General features: G+C 37.9%; 1 protein-coding gene across 1 annotated transcript in view; it reads right to left on the minus strand.

The window, feature by feature from the left end:
* Window positions 1–701: 701 nt before the first annotated feature.
* Window positions 702–12,935, minus strand: part of SH2D4B (SH2 domain containing 4B) — a 66,512-nt gene continuing 54,278 nt past the window's right edge. The window contains exons 7-8 of the mRNA XM_075026897.1: window positions 4,197–4,417; window positions 702–809 (exon numbers count right to left, since the gene is read on the minus strand). Of these exons, the coding sequence (XP_074882998.1) occupies window positions 717–809; window positions 4,197–4,417 (314 nt within the window). The 3' untranslated portion in view covers window positions 702–716. The remainder of the gene's footprint in view (window positions 810–4,196; window positions 4,418–12,935) is intronic.

Here is a 12,935-nt window from a genome sequence, read left to right on the forward strand (position 1 = left end):
TTGCAAATCAAAGTGCTTTCATTAGAATAACTAGTTTAGAATAAACTGACCACTTTCTGTACAGGAGTAAAATTCTTTCCAAGGCAGTGGGACTGCATGAAACTGTAAATAAAATACGAATTACCTCATTCTGTCTCTGCTGTGGTGAACTTTGTAGGCCTGAATTCCAAAGCACAATGGCAAGTTTCCAGCTGCACCTAACCATTTCAGCAATCACAAACTGCCAAAGGATGTTTTAAGACTGCTCCTCTGGTTATCAAAAGTGCACCACTGAGTAACGAGATTGTCAACAGAAACTGACAAACCTTGCTTTGGAAAAAAGAATATGTTCACCAATATTGGTACTTTGTCCAATAATCTATTAATAGTTCCTGCCCATACTTCTTGAGGCTTTTTGCATTTTCAATCTCAGACATTAAGAAAATAAAGTGAGGAACTTAGTGTTCAGTGCAATTGGCCACAATCCCTTGAAAAATTCCTGGGAATAGTCCTCATTTGTAATTTGCCAGTAGTTTCTCACCTTTAATATGTTAGCAATATGAATAAAGATGATAATTCAGATGCAAAACAGAAATATTTTAGGCCTTCTAATGAGAATACTTTTTGGCCACAAGACCAGTGGCTTTGGAAGTTTGTTAACTACTCTTCAGTGTTTACTTTTGTAGCTATCTATTACTACAGCTATCCAGAATGCATTCCTGTTAGTCCTGGGTCAGTTATTCAAATAAAGGGCTGTAGTCTGGTGGATTCTTCTGCTGTCCACATGGCTCCAGTAGTAGCTCCCCACCTGAGGATGTGATGATTTCTTCCTATAAAGATAAAACCAATTAAAATATCAAAGGTCTAAGCCTTTCCCGAGCTTCTAAGAAAAGCAGCTGATAGCAATAAAGACCATCACTCCACTGTAACTGGTAACCAATTACGAATAAACCTTTGATAAAATAAATACAGGCCAGCAAAGGGATCCTATCAACCATTCATTTTCTTCATGCTTTATCTTATACTTATGCCAGTAGTAACTTGGGCTAGTATCAAACGGTGAAATCAAACAGCTGGTGTACAAAAAAGGTGGTGATTTGTACTACCTGTAAGTTGCTACGCTACTTAAAAAAGAGCTACAGATGCCTATAAAGGATGTTCTGAAGGGTTAATTTAACAGACATATGCCAGTCCTACTATTCTACTTCCATAGTCATTGGGTTGAAAGAAGCTTCCCCAGGCAGACTGAACAAGAGCTCAATGTTGAGTACTCACACACAACAGTAACAGCTTTCTGACTGATTACAGAGAGGTGAAAGATATTAACCTTGCTAGGGTAAAGACAGTCTTTACAAATAGCACCCATTCTCATTAATTAAATACCCACATGCCAAGTCTGTCATTCCAGTAATTGATTACCAAGATGAATACAAAAAAACTTACTGGAAAAGGTAGAGAACTTGGTCTTTGCACTTAATCTTAGAGTAATGATAGTTCATTTTTATTTTTGTAGAACTTTAAGATTTATAAATGCACCAAAATGAGCCAGAATCCAGAATTATATTGACTAAAATAGCAATCCTTCATCTGAAAGTTTAGAGCCAAGTTATGGATCTATATACGGGCCTAACATTTTCAAAACTTATCTAATTTCTATTGAAATTCAATAGAAATTTGGTGCCTGATTTCCTCAGAACACATGCAGTCTCCCTGTCATGGCCCCGTCCCAATCAGTACATCAGACTGAGAATAAGTTCAGAAAGTTACTACTCAAATTAAATGCTTTCGCAAAGGTTATGAGGAAATAAATAAAAAGATTTAGCAATGCTCTTGGATATGTTATTGCTGCTTTCCACACAGTATTTAAATGCAAATAGTAATAAGAGAAAATGCACACTCACACCCTCTTCTGTAAGATGTTTGTTCTTCCAGCTAATGGTTACCAGCCCCTTGTATCTGTCAGCTGAGTTGCTTGAGTGACCTCTTCTTAAATTTTTTTAAATCAAAATGAAGCCGTTTTAGATGAATAAGTCTAAGCAACTAAAAAAGTAGTTATGCCAGTTATGCCAGCCCTGCTGATTTTGGTTGAAAGTGAAAAGGACCCTCAAAGAGCAGTCCATGCAACTTTTGGGGTGGGGAAGCATACCCTTGCCAAAAATAGTGCTGAGGAAGCAGCAACTTTTCCAAACAATATAGCAATAGCTGCAAGAGACAGTGTGCCTGTAGCCCAACCATTTACATAAAGACTGCATAGTTGGCTACCAGAAGGCTTTGTGACACTTGACAATGGACTTCACCAGAAAGGGCAGGCAGAAAAGCTTCAAAGAAAACCATGTGAGAGACAGGATAAGATGCCTCCTGAAGTGATTGCCAAAGAGAACAGTTTTAATATAGCTATTAAGCTAGAGAGTTAAGAGAATTGTGTGGTGACATTAAAGGTGAACCAGTTTCTCTGATAGTCTTAGTACAGGGGGAGCTATTAACTATTATCAGGGGACACCTAAGAAAACTTCTTTTTCTTTAAAAAAATGTCAGGAACTAAAAGACATTCTGCTTCTGACAAGTGCCCTTCTGCTGTCTGTAAATAGATGTGTTTCTAGCACAGTGATTGCCTAGGATGAACTGTGATGAAGATATCAGAACATAGCTGGAGCAGAGATGGTTGCATTTGGTTGTCACCATCACCTCTCTCCAGGAGCACAGGGGATACTACTTCAGCCAGAGCTCCTACATCCAATGCCTGATAATCTGCATTTGAGGTGTTACATGTGTGCCTTTCTTTCCCTGACAAGGCCCTGGTTAGGCTTTTTCCAGTTGTACTGGGTTGGGCTGGGATAGAGTTAACTTTCTTCACAGCAGTCTGTATAGTGGTGTGTTTCGAATTTGTGGCTAAACTAGTTTTGATAACACACTAATGTTTTGGCTATTGCTGATCAGTGCTTGCACAGCATCAAGGCTTTCTCTTTTTCCCACTCAGGACCTGCTGGCAGTGAGTAGGCTGGGAATAAGTGAGAAGTTGGGAGGGTACAGAGCCCAGCTGGTTGACCCAAACTGGCCAAAAGGATATTCTGTACTATATGTCATGCTCAGCAATAAAAACTGTGATAGAGGAAGAAAGGTGGGGGGGGCGGTTGGCTTCCAAGGTAGCCACTGAGAGATAATTTCACCAAATTAGGGGAGGAGGGTTTTTTTGGTCAAATGTGACACCTACTATCCTCCCACGTGGAAATGTAATTTGTGGAAATATAACGTCATAGGGATCTCTGTGGGGACACTAAGGCAACATTGAAGAGATGTTGCAAACTAGCTGAAATAAAAGAAAGATTTAAAAGAAAAGGGAAATTAGAAGAAAAATAATGTCTGCATAGTGTTTGTGAGACTGATACTGAAAAAATTAAAAGCTGTGAAGAAGAGGAGGAGCAAAAAATTAATAGAATTCATTTGAGACAAGAGTGAGAAAAGGATAAAAAAAGGGAAGGGAACTAGAAAAGAGAGGATGAAGAGAAATTATAAGGGTAGCTAAGAAAAAAGCAGAATTAAAACTGATGAAGATGGGGAAGAGATGCAAGATGATGAAAACAACCTATGCTATCAGAAACAGTGCTACTCCTTAGTCATAGTCTGGCAACAAGAAACACAAGTTAGAGGCAAAGGAATTCAAACCCATCTAAAGTCAAAGATGAATAGTAAATTAGTCTTGTAGCATTGTTTTGGACAATAAGAAATGACCCTTAGCACATCCCTAAAACAGAACCCCTCAATGTTCCCTTCTTTACTGCAGGGCCCCACTCTTTTGCTTTTGCAAGTTACAACCCTCACATTGAAGGTCGAAAAATGCTGAAATTTCATTGTCAGACCTTTCTATGGTATTTCCAACTCAATTTTGCACAGCAAAGAAGCTCAAAAAGTGTTAGCTCTGTTGGCCCTTATCAGTCTATTTTTAGCCCAGAAGAGCAAGCATTGCATAAGAATCTGCTTAGAAGGGGACACAAATACATGCTGAAGCATTTGAAAGAAGGGGAAAAGCCTTCTGATTCACTGCAACAAAAGACACAAACTATAAATGTTACAGCTAGGCTTAGTGTAAAATATATGCATATATTCTGTTCCCCACTATGGTTACTACTACTTTCCACTGTGGTTTCAAATTACACAGTCTCTCTTTAAATTATTAATCCATTCCACTCAGTTATTGATCTCTACCTAGCAAGTGTTACCTTGTGAAAATCAATAAGATCTGTCAGCGTTGCATGTCGGTTTGGATCTACCCCCAAGAAGCTGTAGAAATCCCCCGAAGCATCAACCAGGAAGTGTTTGAACCCACTTTGCTGGCGATAAGACAACGCATAGCCCCAGATTTTCTCACTGACTCGCACCAGGAAGGTTCCTTCAGATTTATTCATCAACAACTCTTCTGCCTCCTGGCGGCTGATAATACCTGGCAAGAAAAAACACTATGGTTATGCAGATAATGGGTCTGTCACAGTAAATCAAAGGCAACAAATACAGAGCAGAAGTGAAATTAAAATGGCGTAACCTGTCAAGATTGAAATGTTTATAGGAGGACTTAGAGCTCTGGAAACAACATTTATGCTATTTGCTTCTGAAGGATAGCTGTAAGAGTTTTAATGGAGTCTGGTGGGATATGCTTTTTGTCTGATTACGAATTGCTTTTTCCCATCATTACTGCTTTTTCAAAGGAAGTGACCAAACACAACTGGCCTATCAGACCAGAGAATTCCATACAAGTGATCATTTAGCAGACCAGCATGGTTTGGTATCGCAATTTGAATTTGCAATACATTGCTGGTATTTGCAATTATATTGCAGTATTTCTGATTGTGTTGCCTTACAACTGTTTTATAGGTCCTAAAGAAGGAACATAAAGAAAGTGCCAGGAGAAAAAGCATTTGCCTGGATTTGTACATTCATACACACACATCCATAGATGCATATAGATAAATTGTAGCACAAAGAAAACAAAACCTGCAGCTAACAGAGCTGCTAACAGAGATGGGTATGTTAGAATACTTATTCACAGCCTTGCATTTCTAGGGAACATTGTGACAGAGGAAAACAAGATCATAGTCCTTTCCTTCTGGGACCTTTCAGGCTTAATATCAGAGTAATAGTCTCCTCTAGTTAAAAACTGTAGTCATGAGCTAACCAGAGTACCAACACAAAAAAAAGATCAAATATTGTATTTGTTTATCAGAAGTGAGCTCGTCTTTACAATTCATAATGAACAATAATGAGTTATGCACCTTGCTCTGGGACAAGAGATTACAAAATTAGTTGGGGCTTTTGCAGTACATAACTATCATCCTGCGGTCATTTTCTCTGTGAGGCAACTTACCTCTCTGGACAAACTCAATCAGGGAACAAACTCTCCCCTATATCCTGGTCACCAAGCAGTTATTTTATAGGTGAATTCATTCCTTTGCTGCATGACAAATATATTTGTCAGGGCAAAAGAAGGATCACAAATTCAGATTTTCAGAATAAGCAGGGGTAAAAGTTAACAGGAGTAGAGCTTTCAAGAACTTCCCATTTTATTCTTCTGTGTTGGAAAAATCTTCAACTTTCTTTTTCTTTCTGATCCTAGGACACAACAGGTTGTGGTACTTCTGCTTACAAACAGGATATAACAAATAAACCCTAATCTGATCACACACCACGTAAAAGGTGTGATCACAATTGTACCCAGCACTGAACCAGGTCTTACCATCCATCTATAGAGCCTGGTTCCAATTTGTCTGGTGGGCCTAGAGGACAGTAAGCTCATGTCTCATAATTATCTGTGAAATACCAGATGCTCACTTCAATTAGGAACAGATGTTGAATTAGGCCATCCTGAATGTGAACACGGCACAAATGTCAATAAATAATATATGTACATGTTCCAAAGTTACTCTCTGTAAAACTAAACTTACTCAAAACAATACGTGTAATATTTAATGGAACTGCTTGTCATCGTAGAATCCTACATGTGTCCTACTGAGAATTCCATGGAGTCCAAGTGCTGAAAAGCCACATTGTTTTAGTGTAATAATAACCATAGCCCAGGGATCACTAATTCATACAAAGAAGGACCTACCTGAAAGACCAAAGTTTGGGATGCTTTAATTAAACCAGCCCACAAGGAAAATTATGCCTCTGGGAGACATAGGAAGGGACCGAGTAGATCTGGGTCCTAAAAGCAAGCACTGGGTGATTTTAGGAAAGATAGAAAAGCATCTCCTTCTCTCAGTTTTTTTCTACTTTGAGACAATGAATTTCTTTTACAGTTTTGCTTGGTGCAATGATGAACATGACCAGGGTTCAATCTCAGTGGGGCTCAGAGATCTCTACTGAAATATCCTCAGTACTGAGGAGAAACATACACATATATACTCTGCTGAATGATGTACAGTTCTCTTTTCTGGAGGATATTTCATCATCTTTGCACCAGACATGCAAAACAGGCAGTAAGCATGGAAATATATGCATTTGTTTAGAAACAGCATGCAACTGCTCAGCCAACAGTGTCAATTGCTGCACTTTGCAAAACTAAAAACAGTTTTATTGGAAGAATTCCAAGATGAATCGTTAAAAAGTCTTGAACTCTGTTCAAATGAAAAGATATTACTAACATGAATCGATATGATACATCATATTATGTGAAGATGTATCACTAGATCCCAATACCAGGTGCCACGTGCCAAGAATTACACAAAAATTGATTCTGAAATCACACTATTTGTTAATTCAGTCTTCTCTCAAATTGCCCTAATTTAAATATACAATGAAAGCTTTTATTAGTGATTATGATGCCAAATTCCTTGACAAATCTCTGCTAGAAATACATGTACATGAGCCACACTAACAAGCTCACAGCATTCAGTAATAGAGGAAGGGGTAAACAGTTCCATCACCAGCAAATACTATATTAATTCCAACAATCAATATTTATACTGTAATTCTAGATTGAAACCATGCTGGTAACTTTTGGGATAGGAACTGGGTGCTGTTACAACTACCCCTTCTCTAAGCAGTGTCAGAACTGTTATGCAGGCCTGCTAGGGAATGAGGTGGCCTAGACAATTTAGCACCTATAAAAATAGAGGGTTTGTAAAAAAAGAGAGTTGTAAAAAAAGAGGGTTTGTATTATATGGTGAACATTATTCTTAGGGTATGTCTAAGATTTCAATGACCATCACTATCAGGCATATAATACGAAATTCATTTAACATCGATTAGTTTAATACTAACCAATCTGTTCACCTGCTCTCAACTCCCACCAGTAGAGCTAAAACACTGCAGGCTTCCACATGATGTTATCTTCTTTGCCAGACCTTATTTTTGTTCTGGGCGCTTTATAACATTGAGTAGGTGAGAAATGCTACATTGCTCACAGCCAAGTTCTTTTTTGTTTTCATTCTCTTTTCTGTTAAAGATGGTGTAATAAATTATCAGCCAGCTGCTTTCTTCCTTTTTTCTCTCCTGATTCTGTTAACAGCTCATGAGAAACCATCTCTCCCCACCACCTCCTCCCTGTCTCTGCCTCCCAGTTATTTTATTTTTCTCTGGTTCAGTACTTCAGTGGGTGGTGTTTGCAGCAATGAAAGTCTCCCTCCACCCTTTAAAAAACATTATACTGTTCTCAAGACAACCAGAAAAAGAGTGGCACTGTTCGCTCCTGAGACAGCTGTAGAGAAATACACAACATCTGTGAAACCCCTACATGAACATTTAAAATTGTTTGAACTGAAGTCAAGAAACTTTGGTTTCCCAAGGCTCTGGTCAGAGGTTTAGAATCACTGATGCTCTTACTTGTGCTAGTTAGGATATTAATTGGAAATACTATCTGGAAGAGAAACCACCGATGCTTTGAAAGCTAATTTTCCCCTCTCTTTAATTCTCGCTAATCTCTCAAAAAAAAAAAAGGCAACAACTTCACTTGCTGTAAACCAACACTGTGTCAAAAGCAGTAATCCTTTCACATAAGCTCAAGTTTGCAAATCAGTCATTTAAATAAATGCCTCACAATTACTCTATCATCAGTATCATTTAACTCATTGTGTGACCCCACTGAAACTCACATCTTTTACCTGTCATGCCAAATAATTTCTCTCATAGTATACAAACTGCTGTTGTCCATAACAAACTGTAAAAAAGCAGTAGGGTTTTGACTGGGAGAGGATCAAAGGTGTAACTAACTCCTCTTGAAAGCAGGGAAACCCTATCAGCCTGCTTGAGTTTTAGCCCCCTGCCCCCCAGATTCACCTCATGCATCTATCATGTTACATGTATCTACCTGTCCACCCTAAACATTCTAGTTTTGCAATGCTTATACATATTAACATTTTTGATTCTTAGCAAGAGAATAACGTTTTGGATGACAGTTATTTCAAATTATAGGACATTCATCACCAACTGACATGTTCCTAATTAACAGCTTCATTTTTAAATACAGTGCCTGTAACGAAAATTTGTAGATGATAGGCAAGTCTTAACATTTTTGTTGTAATTATGTTCTTTTTACTGCCACCAATCTTCCAAAAAGGAAAAAGAACACCTAACATTTAGAGTATATTAAGCTCACGTGGGAACTGGAGAGTCCATTATGAATTTAGTGGTAACAGCTAAGAAATCTTGATGCTGCCTTCCAAGTTTACGGCAGCCTCAGTAGCAGAAAATGCTATTCTGAAATATTATGCAATGACACTTCAGCTTCCCACTCTTCTCTCAGCATTATCCTACATACATCCTTGAGTGAAACTCAGGAGATGAAATACATAAATATTTGCTAAGAGAATGCCATAACAAGCATGAATCCAAACTAGAAAAGCTGATAAACTTTGGCAACAAGGCAAGACTATATACTAGAAGTCTAAAATTAGTTTTTTGATCATACAGATAAAGTTACATCATGTCCATTGTTGTAATCTACCAGTGGTCTAATGTACCACGTGTAATAACAATGTCAATATATTAAGATAATTTGGCCTTTAATGATCAAGATATTTTTAATATGCATATGTGCATTTATATATGCCGAGAGGTCGACTAAGATTAGAGGGACAGCAGGTACAAACACAGCCCAGATGCATTCATTTACCCTTCTGCAATAGAAGCTATTTGCTTAGCTGATATTCTCCCTTTTCATATTTTTTCATTAGCTTGATCTCAAACACTCTAGTGCATGAGGTTTTACTCACAGAGCAAAAGCATCACAAATACTGGCATGAATAAATATTAATGAGAGCATTCCTGCCAACAGTGCTTTCATGACCATTATGAAAAGCCTTCTATTTCATGCAAAATCGATTTGTTGAACAATTACGAATATTCACAAGTAATCAATGAAGAGGAAAGAGACTCATCCTGCTTATACAACTTAAGACATCTAACCAGGGAAGTGTGTGATTTAGGTTACCAATCAAAATTAGGAGCAGGATCCAAAACACAGAGAAGCCAATACCAGTATCTCCTTTGTTTTCAATGGGATTAGATCGAAGCTCATATGAATACAAATATTCCTGGCAATCATTACATGAATAATTCACATGTTAAGGTCATACAGACTCATTACACCTAGAGCAAGTGTAAACAATAAATAAATGAGTAAACACATGGAATTATGAGGAATTAGCAGGTAACTCCCGAATAATGTAAAGGACTTTATTTTTCTAATTATACAGGCAGATCTAAACAGTAATTTGAAAGATAGTGACAAAATGGCACAAGGGTTAGAAGGATCAGTTTGCAAAGCACCAGCCAACCCCTTCCATTTTCTGGAACTCAAAAACTGAACTAGACAGACATTATTGTAACTATACCTTTTGGAATAAAATGTTTCCCAAAGGGAAATAAATAAGCGAATTTTCAAAAAACTTCCAAATAAATTTCTTCTCTCTGAGACTTAATTTGAGAGTCAAAAGCTGGATTGCACCTCACCTTGCAAAAAAGCTGAAACAAATTTCAGAACAAACCGCTATAAAAGCCTAAAAATAAATTTGCATAGAACTGATTTTAGGGTCTTGGGTATTTTTAATCAAAACAGAAAAGTTCCAGTTTGTTTTCTGCCTACATCATTATAATAATAAAAATCATGTAGTTGGAAGTAAAGACCCAACCTACTTGGGACCAAAATATGAATAAAGGTAATCAGTTTTGAAGGAAATAATCAGAAAAGTAAACAGAAATTCAGAAGGGATTAATCCAACTGCAGCCAGTGTGGTTTAGGAAGAACTGACAGCCTGTGTTAGCATGCTAGCATTAACATCAACCACTGTCAGGAAGTGCAAGAACAGCTTATTAGAACACTAGTCTATGAACCTAATGGAGGCGGTCATAGATTTCAGAGCCCACAGCAAAGGAAGATATACACGAGGAACAAACACAAGCTAAGTTGAAAACTCAAGCTGGGGGACTAAGGTTTAGAATAAATCTGACCTTTTTTAGATGCCATAATAAGGTGGGACAGTAAATGCTTGAAACAAATGTTCGAATGCATGACACTAGCAACCAGCTCTGGTCTAAGAGAAAGTGAAAAATCCAGCTCCTTCAACCACTCAGAAAGATCAAAAGCATAAAAGCAGGGAAGATGAAGTGATTGCTTCCCTGCAGTGCAAGAACTAGAGAAGCTATAGTTTATGCTCTCAGGGAAAAGCAGTCTTTACATCACTCAAAGCAATAGTTTCCTCAGGTTGACTTTTTCAATTCTCTCCCACAGTTGCAAGTCTATATGTGGACTCTTAAGCTGACTGAACATACTTAAGGTTGTTCATTGGGAAGGACACTATTAATCTACAAAACTATGATGTCTAGATTGAATACTTTATGTTATCCTTGAGACTACCGACGTCACGTATAATTTAAAGAGCACTGTTATCAGTTATGGTGGTTTATGGACTGATCTGCGACTGAAATAGCCAAAGGATAACGTATATATTTAGGTCATACCTTGTAATTTCTCCGGCATTTACAGCAGGAGTAGCATGCACAATTAAATACACGCACAAATATTTGCAGCAATAGGATCTTACAGTGTGCCACTCTATTAAAAATGTTTCATCCTCTTCTTCTCCTTCCTTTTAGTCACAATACTTTTTGGGGTAGTGCAGCAAAACAAATAGTGAAAGAAGGGATCAATAGTATTGTGTGAGAAAAGCTATGGCTGAGAGATAACAATAGCTCTGCCTCTGTTATTTCAGAATAGAAGCAATAAAGACTGAAAAGCAAAGCAAAGGAGTAAATCAAAGACTGCCGGTAATAGAAACAAAGCTGTTGAAGCTATTCACCATCTGCTGTTAATGCAGGATAAACTCACATGGGACTAGATCTTCAAAAGAGGTCTGTTCCCATTTAGACATCGAAATAAATGGCCAGGTTTAAAAAAAAAAAAAAAAAAAGACAAAAACCACCCAACAAACAAAAAAACCAGTACAATAACTGGTTTGGGATTAGTTTGTTTTGGTGGTGGTGTGGTGTTTTTTTGTTTTTTTCTTCAAAACCTGTCCACAAGTGTCATGGCAAGAACCCAAGAGCCACGGGGTGCTGAGTTCCTACAAAATGCTTTTGCTACTTAGAGCTGGTAAGAATGCAGATATTTCCTGCTGTGCTGCATGTTGGCAATCTGATTTAAGTCCTAGTAAATAGCACAGTATCCATAAATGTTACCAAGTAAGGGGCTATAGGCCTCTGTGCTGATAATAGAGAAAAGGTGTGCAATAGGTCACAAAAAGCAAAACCTAAAATGTGAGCAAATAAACTGAAACTTTCCTGTCTGCATAGAACTGCAATGGGAGGCAAAGCTGGGATGTATTTAGAAATCAACAGGTAAAATACACATTTGAAATTCACTGGCCATGCCACAGATAGGTTATCTGAGTACTCTGTGGTCAGTACGGGGCTGGCCTCCTTTCTCAGGTACATAGGCAAAGTGAAGTGACAGTGGTTAGGGAGCCTCTGGAGAAACCTTGCTTTGTTCCATACTCACTACCTTTTCTTCTGCGCAAGCGCAGAAGCAATGCATGCAGTAAAATACCTAAGATAGAGATAAATCTGTGCTGTTGAAAGGTGAGCAGGAGTCCATTACCCATTCTTCACCATTCCTCTCCTTTGTAACCATGCTGGTACATTTAAGATATAAGCAGAATTGGGAAACTCCACATCAGTGAATCTCAGCTACGTCCCCAGTGGGCCTTGCTCAGTATGGAAAGTATGCTCTGGGCTACCTACAGGCATGTATAGAAAACCAAGGCCCAGAGGAATAATGTTTTTCTGATGGCAAGAGATCCCTTCAGGCAAGGATAAGGCATATTGATAATGCACCATGCCCTGAACAAGCTCTCCTTGAAGATTTACATGGTACATAGGACTATCTTGAGCCTCTATACACAGGAAGGAAAAGTATCATATGTAAAAATATATCAGCCTGTTTTGCTGGTTTTTTTCCCTTTTTTTTTTTTTTTAAACTAATATGGACTCATCTTTCTGTTCTGTTAGGATAAAGCAGTTCTTAGAATAAAGAAAACTCAGACCTCAGAAGCCTTCTTAATTCCCTAAGGTTGAGATTCCTTAAAGCGATTAAAGACCTACTGAAATTTTGAAGGAAATGGGTGCCTTACTCCCCTGGGAATCTTTGAAAATCCTATCTAAACATGTAATGCAGTTATAATGGGTATTTTTCTTCAGGTTTACAGAAAATCAGATGTACTACATCCATTGTTGCCAGTGTGGCTCACTGTTAATTCCCTATGCACTCTGCAGAAAATATACCCCTTAATTGTCTCCTTTAAAGTTCATTCTATACCCAAACTATCAAATACTGTAAAACCCTTTATATTCACTGTCAAAATATTTACACAATATTCACTAACAAGCATTGCAGCAAGTTAAAGATATGCATTTGCATTACTTGTCTGAACACACCACTGGTATAATAGAGCTATAATTTTTTCTGTTAGTCT

Source organism: Buteo buteo, chromosome 4, assembly GCF_964188355.1.
Source record: "Buteo buteo chromosome 4, bButBut1.hap1.1, whole genome shotgun sequence".
In the NCBI taxonomy this organism is placed as follows: Eukaryota; Metazoa; Chordata; class Aves; order Accipitriformes; family Accipitridae; genus Buteo; species Buteo buteo.